This window comes from Lepidochelys olivacea (genome assembly GCF_965140295.1).
Source record: "Lepidochelys olivacea isolate rLepOli2 genome assembly, chromosome: 25".
NCBI lineage: Eukaryota > Metazoa > Chordata > Testudines > Cheloniidae > Lepidochelys > Lepidochelys olivacea.
In genome coordinates this window covers 17,690,781-17,707,203 of record NC_140435.1, presented here as the reverse complement: position 1 = coordinate 17,707,203, position 16,423 = coordinate 17,690,781, and the positions used below count along the sequence as shown (strand labels likewise).

The window sequence follows — 16,423 nt, the reverse complement described above, 5'->3', positions numbered from 1 at the left end:
GGAACAGCAAGAAGCAGAAACAAAGATCAGTATCAGAGTATCAAAACGAGATGATTAATGATAAAGCAGTAGCAAGAGTGGCTCTCTTCCTTGGCACGCTCACAGCATGGGAGTGAAGGCCAGAAATTACCCTTAGCTTTCCATGGACACAGACTACTGAAATGACGATGAGAGCAGAGTCCTTGATAAAATATTAACTATTTAATACTTTGTGAATCAATACACACAACAGGAAGACTTCCCCTGAGCTTTCCTCTATCCACAGAAGATCTCGCTAAGAAGATACTCTGAGCAGAAGGAAGATGCATATTAGCATGAGGTATAACAGCCAAGTAGACAGCTTAGCGCAGAGAAATGAGGTTGGTTTACTCTGCCTTCCACACATCTCCTGGAAAGCTCAAGAAATACAGCACAGCTGAAGTGTCTAGCACAAGGTACAAGTCATAGTGGAGTCCCGAATAGCCAACAATGCCTTTGAAGAACAGCAAACATAACTTCCTCCTGCTTTAAATGTATCTGGCTTCCAAGATGACAAAGCCTTTGCTAAACACACCATTTCAAAGCCATTAAAACAAGTCAGCTTAGCACTCCAGCCAGCTGCCAAGGTAGGAGTTTACATACAAGACTGGAAAGTGACACGAGTCTCTCGTGCATGTTTAAAACTAAAAACCAACATCTGTAGTCATCAAATAACCACTCGAGATAGATGTTTCTGTGCTCCGCTAGGAACAATATGAAGGTAGAACCCTTAACCCCCACTCCCCGATTCTTCACTCGTTTACTTGCTCCCACCCCATAAAACCCCAGATGGCCAGTCAATGGGGCCATCTCCTGACATGAGAGGCTCTCCTCCTCTCCATGAAATGAGTGCTCTGCCTTTGCATCCATGGAAGTTCCGAACTTGGTCCCAAACAGAAGTGGCTCCCAGGCCCTGGGATCCTGGTGGCCACGCTGCCCTCACACACCTCTCTCAGGTAACAGCCAGCTGTTGAGCAGTCAGATCAGCACCTGCTGCTCCCCATTATCCAACACGACGACAACATTCGAGTGAGAGCACAGAGCACTTTGCTAGACTGCAATCTGTATCTGATTAACAGATGCCGTGTTTGCTGCTGCTCCTCTACACAGCCGCTGTGGATACAGCAGCCATTCCACTGAATATGCACCCACCCTCCTTCAGGGCATTAAGGGCTCAATCCTGCGCCCTTGCAAACGGCACACAGCTTTACAGTCAGTTTCCGCACATGCAGCTGATTTCACAGGTTAAGGCATGTGACAGTACGTCTCAGAGTGAGATCAAACTCTACGATGTACTTCCATTACGGGTTGAGTCAGCACTTCGTCTGCAAATGGCCCCTTCTCAGTCACAGACCAGCTCCCTGAGCCTTGAAGTCAGTTCCGCTGGCTTTATGACAATTGCAAAGCCACAGCTTTGTTAACCAGGCCAGGCAGAAGGCCGGGCTTGTGTTTAAAATAAAACACTGGATGGACAGGAACTCAGTTGAGCCCTAGCTCTGCCTGTGACTCCTGGGACCTTAGGTTAGTCATCATCCCTCTGCCTCAACTTTCCCAGGCCACCTGTAAAATAACAGTTCCTCTGAACGCACAGCAATGCTAGGAGGCTTAATTCTTTTGCGTTTCTAACGTACAAGAACCACCTCAAACAAAAGGCGCTCAAGAAGGGCCTGGTATTATTAAACTTCAGCAACAGGAAGGCAAACGGGATTTTGTTGTGCCTCATGCATCAAGCCAAACACCAAGTTCCAGTTGCAGGATCCTTACTACTGGGGTTGAAGCAAGAAGCAGAAAGAACCCAAGGGACTTTGTACCTGGAAAATTCACCGGTGGAACTGTAAACCTGGGTGGGTTTGATAGGGAAAAAGAGAAGAAATATTGATCAGCATGATGCCATTTGAAGTCACTGCTTTGAAATGGCTCAGATTTTACACTTGTGTCCCTCAGATCAACTACAGAAAATCCAGGGAACTCACCAGTGATAAAACAAATTTATCCTGCTAGCTAGGCCCGACAGACAGCACATTCCCCTAATCTTATACTGACAGTACTGGCTTCCCCTCTGCCACTTGTTTTTTATTGTTCAAATTTTTAAGTCAATTTATCATGGCCCATCAAGTAGGTAACGGCTGCACCGAAAACACAAGCCCCTTTCACATCTGCCGCAGACGGCTCCACAAAGAGAACATTCATTCAAGATTGGACCATGAATAACTGTCCATTGAAAATAGCTGCTTGCTAAACAGGCCCAGGAAAGGGACAATGAGCCCTTTCAGAGCAATCACAACTGAGGTGGGCACAAAGGAGATGCCAGCCAGAAAGGTTTGCAGCATAGTATCGCCTGCACACAGGAAGCAAACAGAAGACTCCAGACATAGTTAAACATTGGAAAAGTCTCAGCTAAGGACCCCATGCTGACCTCTGCCCCTTGCAGGTTTGATGCAACAGACCGTTCATTACATCATAATGCAACCTCTGCAGTAATATTACATGCTGCGTAAGTTGCACTCTAGGTTACAGAGATGTACAGTCTTTTGGGGTCACATCATGTTTGCTGTACAGTGTGTCAGGCTGATCAGTTCTTTAGCTTTTAATGAAATATGGGCAAGCGTGCCCTCACATGCACAGAGGATCATACAAGGAGTTTACACATACTGTGATATGGACTTTGTTGTGGTACAATGTAACGTTTCCCCGTCCCTGTGTCATGAGCTCACTACATTTTACTACCTTAAGATCCAGGCTGGCCCCTCTGCAATCAGAGTACTTTGGGTGTGACTACTTTTATTCTGGGGAATCTTCCCTTCCCTCCTACCTGTAGCATCCCCAGACATCCTGGAGGCAGGGAAAGCTGTGTGTCTTATCTCCAAAGGGTCTTTTAGGGAGATGCAGCAGCTGGCAGTGGTGCTGGACTCCATGGGAGAAGCAGATGCTCAGCATCATGCTCTTGGAAAGCCTCATGGGTCAGCCTTGAAAGGTGGTAACTCAGGATCCACCCATGTCCCCAAAGTAGCTGTTAAGAGGCTCAGCAATGAAAGGAAGAGGTAATGTTCCCACTTTATCCAGTAGAAATGTTCACCGTATAGATAACTCCAGCATAGAAAGCAGAAGGGCCACACCAATCCACAAAAGGCTTTATTAGAAATGTTTAAGGTACAGTGTTGCGCACACTTGACATGCACTGTATTTTAAACAAGGAGTCTGGAACCTAGTTAAGTCAGGACATAGGTTTCTAGGCTACACGTCTCCATGTGTTACATACACGCTCGGCATCAGCTTGCTGAAAACACAAGACCCTGCCACGCTGAGACGGATGCCAGACCGACTTGTAGAATGAACTCTGTCCACAAGGCCAGAGAGACTTTGCACATCACCCCGTTCCCAAGGTACCATAGCATGGATCCGCAGACTCGTTTTTGCCTCCCTGAGTCCTCATGCACTGGGGGCATACTGCATGACCAGTCGGTCAAAGTCATTCTCCTGTCAAAGAAAGGAAAAATAGAGACTCTTGGTTTTTAATTACTGAAACTTGATTATAACCTTGTTTGCTAGTGGGCTGAAGAAAAGGCTACAGCATCTCAGGAGGGCAGCAGAGAGGCATTCCAAGCTTGCAATACCCTAAACCAGCTGTTCTTGACCTTCTCTGTATGAGATCCTTCCATACCATTAGCCCAGCACAACCCTCTACTTTCTAAACAGGGCACACCTCCCCCATTTAAGCAATATGGGAAGTGAACAGAGGTCACAATCCACTGATTGAGAACCCATAACTCTGAGCTGTTGTTTCAGACATCCAGGCAGGCACTGCTCCTCTGGTTTATACTTGGTTCATGTTTTCAAGGTTGCCTCTACAACCACTAAGGCCAGAAACATAATTTGCGTTTTTGAATGAAAGTGTAAAAACGGGCAGATGAACAGGATTCCCTGAAATCTGGTCACAACCCAGCCCAGGGATCATGACCCTGGGCTTGATCCACTAGGCTAATTCCAACAATGGTGTGACCCACGATACAAGTGGATTCTGATTAAGAAATGAACTGGTTACCTTTGCCTGGTACTCCTGTATAAATGGGTGACTTTTATGTGCATCTTTCAGTTGTGACAAGTAGCGATTGGTAACCTGGGTGGAAGAGACACAAATGAGACCCCAACATTGCGATCAGAGGAGGAAAAGCTAAGAGCTTAAACAGGCAATTGAGAGAGCTGATCTTCAGAGTGCTTTACAGGCACTGAGTATCATCCCCTCTTACAGCTGAGGAAGGGTCAGGACTTGGTTTTCAGAAGTTCTGACCACCAACAGCTCCAACTGAAGTCAGTGAGTGCTATGGGGGCACGGGCAGCTTTAAAAATCAGGTCTTAAGTGACGTGCTCACAGTCATACTATGAGCCAGTGGCAAAGCTGGGACTGGAAGCCTGGAATTCCAGGCTCATACTCAGGCTCTCTCAATTCCCAATCCCGAGCTTCCCTATTATATAGGAACGCAAGGGTTTTAGACAATGGTACAATGCTCTGCTCATTAGCCAAGGTGGGTTAAAATATTCTGTTTCCCCAACTTCAGTTAGCACAGGAGCACATAACTCCTTAAAACCCAAGCGAGCCTAGTATCTGCACACCTTTAACAGCAGGAGGACATCCGCCCACTGTATTGTACTCGGACAAGCAGAATTCGCCTCACCTCTGGTGGTTTACCCAGGTGCTGTGACAGGACAACAAAATTGACCAGGGTCTCGGGATGGCTGCTATCCTGAAAGCATAAAGGGCAACCACATCAGATGACCTGTCCTGCCTCCCTATTACTTTAACCAGGTGCAGCCCCCAGCACATTTCTGCAGCTGGAAACCATCTTCTCCTGAAGAACACACAGATCGCTGTACAGGAAGGGGCAAGGCAGGGGAAGAATTAGGTCCTTAGAGGTGACAGGCAATGAATTCCTGAGTGAACACAGCATGGCTAATGAGGTCCTAGGACAAGTAATCAAAGGCCAAGAGCCCAGCTACCCAAGTGCCAGGACAGCTCTGAAACACACATGCTTCTGAGATGCTAAGTGCTTATGAAATGGGATTTACACAAGACCAAGCCAGCGAGACCCCAGCGGCACAGATGGGGGCAGAACATTTTAAAGGTCATGTTTAACAGACTCAACCTACTCAGGGAAGTGGGGTGGTGGGGTGTGTTCCTGAACTGGACGTCAGCTTCCTGAGAACACAGCGGCACAATAATTTGCCTGGTCAATGTGCGAATGGCACTGTAGCTTCCGGCGCTTACGGGGATGTTTCAGAGGACAGGAACAGAATGCCACAGGGTTTAGACAGAAAAAAAGATTTAAAATATGGAATTAAAAATCACTCCCCAAATTCTCACAGGCTGCAGCCAGCCAGCCCTGGGCACAATGACAGAAGATGAGGCTAAGGAGCAGTGAGATACACATGCATGAAGTTTAATGGTCAACAGTCTTGCTACTTTTCTTTTGCCTCTTTCCAGAGTGGCAGATTTGAATCCAAGGTTATATTGCCAGACAGAAAACACACCTTGTCTAGCGCCTCTTGGAGCACACTGTCTGCGTCTTCCCACTTGCCCTGAGCCATGTAGCAGGCTGCCTGTCCATTAAGCAGAAGCAGGGTAGATGAGCATTTGTCTGCCATCTCTTGGAAGATGTAATAGGCATCCTGTAATTTCTCCCCACCCTGTGAAGAAATGGGACAGTTAACCTGTGATTGTGCTGCATTATGCCAAGGAGGCTGCAGTGGGCAAGGGTTTAAACACTGGAAGTGATGAGGCGCCCCATGATTAAATACAAGTCGACTGAGTCATCATTTCCCTTTGATCAATAGCCTTTGTGCCATGGTCAGAACAGCCAAGAAGGCAAGGAAGCTTGTTCTTCACAAAAGCAGCATTCACACTGCTCGGGTTAGTCTACACACCTCAGCTTGCTCAGAAAGAGTCTGACCCAGTTACCATCTGCCCAGTTTCAACCTGTTCTCAATCATCTTTCAAAGTGTCTGCCCCTGGGCGGCCCAGCTCATTTTTAAGAGGTTACAGACTGGGGGTGTAGCTACACTACAAGCAGTTCTGCCACCGCGGTGCAGACCCTCACTCCAGAGAGTCTTCCATTGCTGTAGTAAACCCACCCCCTCAGGAGAATTCTTTCTAATTGCATCTACAATGGAGGCTAGGTCAACACAATGCAGTCGCACAGGTGTGAGATTTCTCACAGCCCTGACTGTTGTAGGTAGGCAGACCTAAATTTTAGGTGTAGAACCCACCTTGGTCTACAGGGCTTGCATGAACTGACAATCCCTGCTTAACAGTTTCCTGCATTCATTGGGTCTCCTCTAAATAGACAGATCTTTAACAAGGCTGTGGAAGAAAGAAGCACAAAGCCATTAAATATTAAGAGCCACTTGGAAGTTTGTGTCTGGTGAGGACAGATTTTAAATTCTTAATTTTAAAAGAACCATGTCAGAAGCTGGTGATAATAAATCAAGTGGGTTACAAAGAGAGATTTAAGACACAGAACTAGGATATTATTAGCTGGATTTTTCAAAAGGGCTCAGGTCTTGAAAATCCCATTGTTCTCAGAGGGGGATTCTTTGTTGTTCTTAATGGGAAATGAACTCTTGAATATCTGGCCCTAAACTATTACTCTATAAAGTGACTGAGAAAAGGAACACAAGGACAGAGCTCAATACTGAGGTCAATTTTAAAATTATAATTTTAGGTTGTTACAAGCATGCCTCCACCTTTACTGAATTTTAGGAGACTTTAATCCATCCACACACAGGATATTCGGAGAATGACAGCTCACATGTTTTAGCATGCTTAGTTAATTAAATGAAACTTCAATCTAACTAAGGAAATTCCTAGGAAGTCTGCTTTCTGTGAGCAGTGACAGGCCCCCAAAGTGCCCACGGGAATGACACCTCCTTAGCTATAAAACCACATGTATTACCTCCACGTGTTAGTGTCTCTGGAACGAAGCTTTAGAATTTCGGTTTTCCTTTAATAGTCCATATTAGTTTCTTGTATATCATGTTTGAAAGATACAAGAGTCTTTGTCTGCAAACTCTAAGCATACTACAAAGGGAAGGTTGTAAATCTAGGAGCCATTTGAGCAAAGGACAAACTAACAAGAGTGTCGTCTCAAAGATCAGGACACTTCCCTGGTACAAGATGCAAGGCTGCCAGAGACACGATCTTCATGTCTGAGAGAAACAGTTCGTTGTGTAAAAGAATGCAAGGATATTCTTTATGCAAAATATCCCAGAGGAGTAAGTGCTGGTTAAGATGAGACATCAGAACTATAATCCAAGTCATTAAAATGGGCCTTTTTACTCTGCTCTTTGCAAACAGAAAAATCTTTAGTTTTAACCCCACACAAAACTCTAGAATTATTCTTGTTGAAACTGATTTTTTCTACAAATGTATGAAAATCTTCAACCTTTTAACTTTAAGGAAAATATGTATACCTGGGAAGTGTTTTATGCTACTTCTTACCTTGTTTCTCCATTTAAAGGTGAAAACATTTGCTTATTCCTTAAAATGCTTAAGAGGATATAGACTTCTTTTGCAATATTCATGTAAAAATATTTTATATCTAAATTCAAACCCTCCATATAACAATTTCCTGGTATCACTGCTATGTGAATAGTGAGATGTGTGGTCAACCTATATGGAATCAAATTACTTTGCTATAACTGGTTACTAATATCTGAACCTGTTTGATTATAAAAATATTTAGACTAATTGATTTCCCAATTAATAATCTGGCATGCTCAAACAACTCCTTACCAAACTAAGGAAGACAAGAACCTCTCCAAGGATTGTTATGAAAAGAATATTATACTTTCTTTGATGACCCTTTTAGTTAAAAGACTAAGAATCATTTACGTTTAAATCAGACTCTACAGAAAACAGGAGAATTTGGATTCATCTGAAACAGAGTTTCAACTCCTCTGAAATCATGATGGAACTAATGGAATCTCTCAGAAAATGAACTGAATAAAAAAAAAGGCAGAACTGTAACTTTAAGGATGTTCTGAGAATTTCCTGCCACACAGACAAATGCACTATAACCATCAAACTGAAGAATTCCAGCTTTGCTATGGATGCTTTAGCAGACTGCATGATATGAGCTGAAGATGCTAGGGCCCTCCCAGAAAGGTGCTGAGCCAATGAAATGGGACAGCAGCAGATACTGAAATCAGGCCAAGCCTGAAAGAGGTGTGACTTCCATCTTTACCAAGAGGATAAATCCCTCTGAACTCAGCCATTTCATCTCAGCTCTACCTGCTTCTCTCATCCAAGCAAACTCACTTTTCCCTTATTAATATGACATTCATGATTATTAATTGTGAGTATTTTGTGCATCTTTAGTCTTGGTGTCCCCTAAGTTAAATGAGATTCTTACCGTGCCTAAGTGAGTGGATGTCACCTCCCTAAACTGGCAGTGAGACAACAATTAAGATCTGGCCTAACATTTCTTGTTTCTCTAGACTATAAACTGCAATTTTGGGCATAAAATTACTTGGCTCCCAACACCCCTTTCTCCCTGCCCACACACATGTACCGAGACTGCTGTGTGATGGGATAATTTTAGAAAGGTTTACCTTCTGACTGCCAGGAGACTAAACAGTTAACTATAGTCCTGGTTACTAAGGCAGACAAAAAACAACAAAAGAAAATGGTGTCTAGGTAGCATACAGAATTTCTCCCCACTGCTAAAGAAAATTAACACATAGCAGAAATATCAAGCAGAATACAAGTCACCCTTCCATCTGGGCACATGGGAGAGCTGCAACTGCAGAGAACAGCAGGCTAGGCAAATGGACTCCCAAGGCCCTGTTAAAGTCAATGGGAGTTTTGCCTGATTAAGGCCAACAAGATTTTGTCCATTGTTTTCTTTCTGCTGTTTACATCTCTCTCCACAGTCCCTAGATCACACCAGCCTGCTGTGCTCTTGTGTGTTACTGTGCCATTCAAGTGCCAAGTTATGAAACTGAAGCTAGAGAAAATGTTATTTACTTTCCAGAAGCTGATGCTACATTGTCATAAACACCTGGCACTATTACTGTGTCCCACATTTCCGGATTGAGAGGTGACCACCTGGGTCATGGCAATTTAAACCTACCTAAGAGGATCATCACACCTCTGAGGGGGACACTGAGGGAGTGGCTGGATCATGGGATTATTAACAGGACATGGAGCCTTTCACCTCTAATTCAATAGTCTGAATCCAGGCCAAGTCAGCAGTAGCCCATCTGGTTCTATTCTATTTAGGTGCCTACACCAGGCCCCTCACCATTGCACATGATCACCCTCTAGAATAAGGACATCCTGCATCTACTCTCTCAGGACCCCTTCTCTCCTCTCCTCTGGGGGGCTAACCTGAGCAGTTTAATGTTGCCCCCTCCTCCCAATGTAAGTGCCCACAGGTCAGGAGCTGCTTTGAGGGAAAAGCCGGGGAAAGTTTCACAAATGGACTGGAAAGCTGCCAAGTCCATGGCCTGCAGGTGTGAAATGTGGCCTCAGGCAAGCCCCCGAGAAAGCTCCGTCTGAGGGAGATGGCTTTGCCCCAGAGGGAGGCAGTTCCATTGCTCCCAAGAAACTGAGCCATTGAGCTCCTGGAAAGAGGGGTTCAAACCACTGCAGGTTTTGACATTAAGGACAGAGACCTTAGAAGGTAACCCAGGAGCCCCTGGAGAGAGCAGCACACTGCTGGCTGTTAAGAGACCAATATATGCTTGCTCAGTCCAGCTCCTAGTGACCAACAAATCCATGTAATAAAAACTACAGCTGGTGCCTCTGTTGGTAGCCCCAGCAGACAGGCTGGAACTGAACTGCCCTCCTGCCCCCTAAAACTAGGTCTGCTGGTCAGGGTGGAGGTACACTGGCAGCAGGGAAGCTTGCCCTGGAATGGTCCCCATTTATCAGACACCCTGCAACTGCATCTAGAAAGGAGTTGAGCTCCACAGCACCTGCTGTTCTTTTAAAGAACGGCAACACGGACCCATTCCAAAGCAGTCAAGCGATGGCCGAGTAATTAATTTGCAATGCAAACCGTTCCAAGTGCTGTGGGAATGAACGACTAGCAGGGACAGGGCTCTGCTCCACAGAAACCCCAGCGGCTTTCCACAGACTCAGAAGGCATCGAGCTGTTTCTCTGAACGGATGGGAAGGGGGATGAGAGATCAAAAGTGTGAAATGCAGTTACCATAGCACAATGTAAACAAATCTCAATCAGTCCTGAAGGGTGCCTGATAAATATCAGCTGCCACAGATCCCACTGAGCCTGTTTCACTGAAAGTGGGTTTAGCTAGAACAGGGCTTTATTTATAGGATCAGATGGAAGCACAAATACACTCCGCTGTAAAGACAAATTATTAAATTTTCATCTAAGGTCTAACTGGGAGCAGCACTGAAACATCAGACTGCTGCTCCTAGTTAGACCTTAGATGAAAATTTAATAATTTGTCTTTACAGCGGAGTGTATTTGTGCTTCCATCTGATTCCAAGATCAGACTGCTGTTTCCCATTTTATGTTATAATCGTCTGTGAATTATTCAACTACTGAGAAACAGGAGCTCTTCTGTGTCTGAGTTAACGATCAAGTGGTACACTTGAAAAACGCTTGCACTCAAAGGAACTAATTAGTCTGGCTATTCCCCATGCACCTGCAGGGAAAGCAAACTCAAATGGTAAAGGAAAGTGAAAGAATTATCAAGTACCTTCTGCCAGCACTATTTCCCCTCTGGAGAGCGAGGCAAAGGGAAAATGATCAGAAATGGGATGGAGTCATGCCAGTCCTGTGCTCTGAGACTCTGGCTCCTAGCTTTTCCAGGCAACTGCTCCAGTTGAAGTATCCAGGATACATCAGCTAGTGCCCACCCCCTCCCACACAGCTGTGGGTCCTCTTGCTATCCCCCAAGCTTCACAGTAGGACAACATTTTGGCACAGCCCAAGAACCATTTAAGCCACTCAAGCACGAACAGCTGGTAGGCAGCAGTGATGCACAGAGGCTCATCATGAAGGTCCCAATTCAGCAAGGAACTCCAGCATGTGCCTAACTGAAGGCAACGTCATTGTCTGTGTGCTCAAACAGGGACAACCCAGCATGTGATTAAATGGGAGTCCAAGGCTGGGATGGGGAATGTAGAGCACCAGTCACTGAAGCCTGAGGACACACACCAGCAGGGAGCCCCTGCGCTAAAAGGGCACTGAACATTCAGGAGCTAATCTTACTGCTGCACTGCTCTAAGTGGGGGGGGGGAAAGACACGCATTCATCTCACCTTTAAACACAACCCGTTCTGTTCCACATCACACCACGCACCCAGGCGTGCTCTAATGAGAACTCCACCTAGCCCTGTTTGTGTCTGACTAGGCAACTTCCTGGAGAAGATCAGGATTCTGTCTACTGCCCAGTCTGACCTTTCCCTTGTAGTAGCTCATAGCATGAATGGATTCATGCAATTATGGCATTTTGGAGAAAATGTGAAGAGCATGAGAGTAAGGCAGCGCCCATGGAGTAGAGAAGGGTCTTGGCCTACAATACTCACTACAGCCAGGTTCACCCAGGCAGTGGCCAGCTGGGTGAGGGTAGCATCCTCATCTTGCTCCTGCATCTTCTTCAGGTCCTTGCTGAGTAAACACAAAGGGGAGCCACACAATGAGAAACTGACATAGTCCAGCTTGCTCTAAGTCCCAAGTGTAAGGCCTGAGGTAGGAGAAAACCCCTCACTGCACAGAGGCCATCCCTTTGCTGCCCTCATAGCTCAGTGAATTGAGCCTGAGGTGCCCTGGGACCCTCTCCTGCCAGTCAGAGGCACACTGCCATTGGGCTCACTGACCTTTGTTGTTTGGCACAAATACCTCCAGGGTATTTTATTTAAGCAGATAAATCATTGCAGCCACAAGGGAAGAAGGTCTGGTGTCCGCAGAAGGCTGTTTTATTTCCCTTTAGGGCAGCAGGCAACCCAAGTCCTGGAGGTTCATTTAACACTCCACGAGGTCACGACTAAATCCTAGAATCCCACTCACAGCTATCCTTTTATTTCCAGGGTCCCAGCATCCTGAGGGAGAAGGGTATGCCACACTGTGTTCACACCAGCCAAGGGGGACTCCTACCAACCCCACCTGTGACCATCAGCCTCAAATGCTGCCTGCAGGATACTGACCAAAAAGCAGAACCAGAGCTGTATAATGCCTTCCCACGGGTCTTTAATAATGCCCATGTGGCACATAAAAGATACACTGGGCCAGATCGAGCCTGGGCTTACACTGGGCTTACCGGGCCAGATCGAGCCTGTCGAGCTTCAGCAGTATCTGTATCATCATCGCCATGCTGCAGAGAACAAGTGCACATCAGGGCTGTAGTCTAGGCTTTACTGCGCCCCTTTCACAGCAGGGACTGAAGTGTAGGCACCGCCCACTCCTGGAGAAAATAGTTCCCCTATGGGCCAAAGGCCAGCAACACCACGGAACTGTTACTCCCCTCTTCTTCCACCCAGGGCTTGGAGTGATTGGCTACCCCCAATCTGCTGTCTGTTCCTACACTCAGGTCTTCCCAGGTTCCCTTCTTAACACTGCTTTAAAGCATGGTTGTACCAACTGTCTGTTATAATTTATGGAATCGGAGTCCAAGATCAAGCCCTTTTATTTAATAAAATATTTAACTGGAAAAATATAAACTCATCGAAATCGAACTCCCCTACCTTGTGGTGTCCAGTGTCTCCCCTCCCCCACCCAATAAGGAATATATCATCAGCAGAGGGCCCTGCACTCAGAATTCCCAGCAGCTGCTCATTGCTGTCATGCCTAAATCTCCACTATAAAAACTTCAGCCAAGTTTCATTCAGCTATCATGGGTCAAGTGCAACTCAAAGCCAGGAAGAGGAAGAGAGGCTTTGCATGGGTATTCAGCATGGATAGTGCCTGCCCTTGAGAAGCACACTGCCCTAGCACACAGACATGTTGCTGGCGAGTAAGAACAGGCATTTCACCACCTTGCTCTCGCTGCAATGGGGAGGCAATAAAGCAGACAGTGTTATTTGGGTACAGACAGGACAGCCGGCTCCAGGACTCTGATTGTTCTAGTGCTGTAGGCATTACAATGCTCTTCTCGCTACCTGAAAACATGCATGAAATGTGGTATCCTGAATTCCCTTAGCCTCAGACTGGGTGAATGTGTGTCTTGTTCTGGGATGGACACCTGATCGCTTGGTATTAACATCCCCAAATCCATCTCTTGCTGGTTTCTATAAAACTTTAAAACAAGTCAGACTTCACCTATTTCTATGGCAACATTTCCTTGGATCACCGAGCACAGCTTTGTTGGGCGACGCTGAGGTGTCTGAGCTACACTTACCATTCCAAGCTTTCTCCTTGGTGCAGCGTGCGCAGGGCCGCATCAGGGTTTGCATCATGGAAATAGATAGATGCAGCCATCAGCAGGAAAGTCGTGTTGGTCACATCAACGCTTTTTGCCATCTTCTTGTCCAAATCAGCAACAATTGCATCCCTGGGAAGAGTGAGCTGGTGAGAGTTTTGGAACGGATCATTCAATTTCTAACCAAGGCAAAGGCTGTCACCCTCCAGTAGGGAAAGTCCATTGAATTTTTAAAATTCAGCCTTTTAAAAATTATTTGAACTAAAAAGCATTGGGGAAAGAGAAATATTTTCATGTCCACACACTCAAAAATAACGCAGGGGAGTTTTACTAAGTATGGCCAGAAATTTGGCACGGCAGAAGAGTTTCAGCCCAAAACAGTAATTTTTCAGAAATACATCAAAATGCCTGAAATCAGCCAATGGAGATGGCGACAAATACTGTACGTGCTTCTCACCAAGGCCAGCTAAACTGATCCTACAGACAACGCTGTTTTAAAATCACGAACCCATGAGTGGCCGTTAGACAGACAAACCAGTTAGGCCAACCAGCAGGAATTGCTGACTGAAACCTGCCCTCAACACCGGTCTATCATCTGAAGATTGGAAGTATTTTATTGTGCATTGGTATAGGAAACATGATTATAGATGCTTGGTTTGGGAATGTAAAACGTATAGACCCATTTTTAATAAGCCAGAGGATAACTGGTTAAAAACATTTCAGTCATTTCCATCCCACATGATCAGGGCCATATGCAGCAGTGACCAAGATTATGCTCCCACTACTGAAGCAAATTCTTTGCTGGGCAGTGTTTGTATGTTACAATAATTCAATGTCACACTTACCTCTGAGTGTCGTTTGAAAGATATTCTGCAAACATTCTCACTGCTTGGAGCTCAGGGCAAGCATTGGCTTTGATTTCATCCAGAACAACACCATATTTTCTCTATTGAGGACAGACAGACAAATTTGTGTAATAATTTAAGGGCAGAAGAAAAACAATTCACTATGATATAAGTTACAAAATAGTAATGTACATTAATCTTTGCTGCATTTCCCCACACGCTCAGATGAGACTGACTAGCTGGACAGAATTAACAGAGGAACACTGTCAATGCAAGAGTCACTATTAATGAATCTCCACTGTTTGTGTTACTAACATAACTCCAGATTATTAGACAAAGAACTTTAAAAAGCCACTTTTCACTATTTATGCTGTAATTTATTTGCAATTTACTCAAACTGTGAGTCAGTTTCATATTGTGGTTCACATGAATTGGCAGAAAAATCTTGCATTTGGGTTTGCCAACACTTCAAGGAAAAGCTGCCATTAAGAAAGTTAAGTACTTAAAACACTAATTAAAAAGTTATTAAACTATTTGTAATTAAAACCAAAAGACTGTTACATTACTAAACTCAAACAGTGAAAATTGCAGGCTGAGTGAAGGTGGGTTATCATGGGCTGCATGCAGGGAGAAGTACAAAAGGCATGCGAGAACATGGGAAATAACTGTCTTAAGTCTATAGCTCATCACCAACACCACAAAGAACAACAAAAGTAAATCTTCACACAACAGATGATTATTTAGGACTCCTATAACGCTTCACAGGCTTGTCTAGCCCCAGATATTCTATTTCAAATATGGGGAAATACAGGCCAGAAAGGCCTAACTAGTTCAGTGGTTCTCCAACTGTGGGTGGGGACCCCAAAGTGGGTCATGACCCTGTTTTAATGGTGTCACCAGGGCTGGCTTAGACTTGCTGGGGCCCTGGGAGGCAGGACTCAGGTTACAGGCCACCTGCCTGGGGCTGAAGCCCTTGGGCTTTGACCCCCCCCCCCCTTCCCAGAGTGGTGGGGCTTGGGCTTTGATCCCCTCACCAGAGGTAGCAAGGCTCTGCCGGGCTCAGGCTTCAGTCCCCTTCCCTCTCCCCAGGAGTCATGTAGTAATTTTTGTTGTCAGAAGGGGGTCACAGTGCAATCAAGTTTGAGAACCCCTGAGCTGGTTCACACTGTGCTCATCACCTTGTTAACCTGGGTGGAGGTGATGGGCCCCAAGGCTGTAGAAGGAATCAGTGTCAGACCCCAAGAGACTGAGGTGCTGGATCTGAACTCAGAGCTCCCTGCTCTCAGACCTGTGCTCCGTGCAGAGCCCGGGACCTCACCTGGGCAATGTAGGCTCGGTATAAGAAGACATCCCGCTCCACCTCCCTTTCTGGACTGGATGGCTAAAGGAACGAGAAGGGGGAGACAGATTCATTAGCCAGCACTATCGGACCCCTGAAACAACAATGCAGCCCTGAGCACGAACTGCAGCCAGGAGGTGAGACCTATGCCTCAGTGGGGGGAGAATGTGTGTGGGGAGGCCCACTGGGGTCTGTCTGCGGGGGGGAGGGGGCGGGGGGGAAGGAGTGGAATTTGTGATGGGCGGGGCTAGAGGGGATGAGATTTGGGGGGAAGCGGGAGCAACCCCCGCTGGGGTGGGCAGGGCTAGAGGGGGTGAGGAGATTGGGGGTCACCCCCCCCCGCTGGGCTCATTGGGTCTGGAGGGGGGGAGATTAGAGGGGTCACCCCCCCGCTGGGGTGGGCGGGGCCAGAGGGGGATCCGGAGATGAGGGGCGGGGCCGTTTTCACAGAGGGGCCCAGGGACCCCCCAGCGCAGCCCCCACCTTGACCCGCTGCGCCTCGTTGATGGCGGCCTGGTAGGCGCCGATGTAGAAACTGTTCTTGACGTCGAAGAGCTCGTCCGCGTCCCCGCCCTGCCCGGCCGCGGCAGGGGCCACCACAGACGCCATTTTCCCCAGACCCAGCCACGTCTCCGGAAGCGGCCCCCGCGCACAGGACGCTGGGACTTGTAGTTTCCGGCGCAGGCTAAGGACGGAACAATAGGGCTGCGAGGGGTGGTGACGTAAAACATCGGTACCGGAAGTTAGTGCGGAGCGGGGCACACTGGGAGTCGTAGTTTTTCCTGTGGGCTGAGAGCTGGAGCCAATGGGCATGAGAGGGGCTGATGACGCGAGTTGTT

At 46.6% G+C, this 16,423-nt stretch overlaps 1 protein-coding gene across 1 annotated transcript; it reads right to left on the bottom strand.

The window, feature by feature from the left end:
- Window positions 1-3,137: 3,137 nt before the first annotated feature.
- Window positions 3,138-16,415, bottom strand: COPE (COPI coat complex subunit epsilon). The gene is made up of 10 exons (XM_084614617.1): window positions 16,068-16,415; window positions 15,564-15,626; window positions 14,246-14,346; window positions 13,380-13,532; window positions 12,303-12,356; window positions 11,572-11,653; window positions 5,545-5,700; window positions 4,692-4,760; window positions 4,061-4,135; window positions 3,138-3,495 (listed from the first exon to the last, which is right to left on the bottom strand). The coding sequence occupies exons 1-10, from the start codon at window positions 16,395-16,397 to the stop codon at window positions 3,448-3,450; spliced, it is 1,131 nt and encodes a 376-aa protein (XP_084470743.1). The 5' UTR covers window positions 16,398-16,415; the 3' UTR covers window positions 3,138-3,447.
- Between the last annotated feature and the right edge of the window lie 8 nt (window positions 16,416-16,423).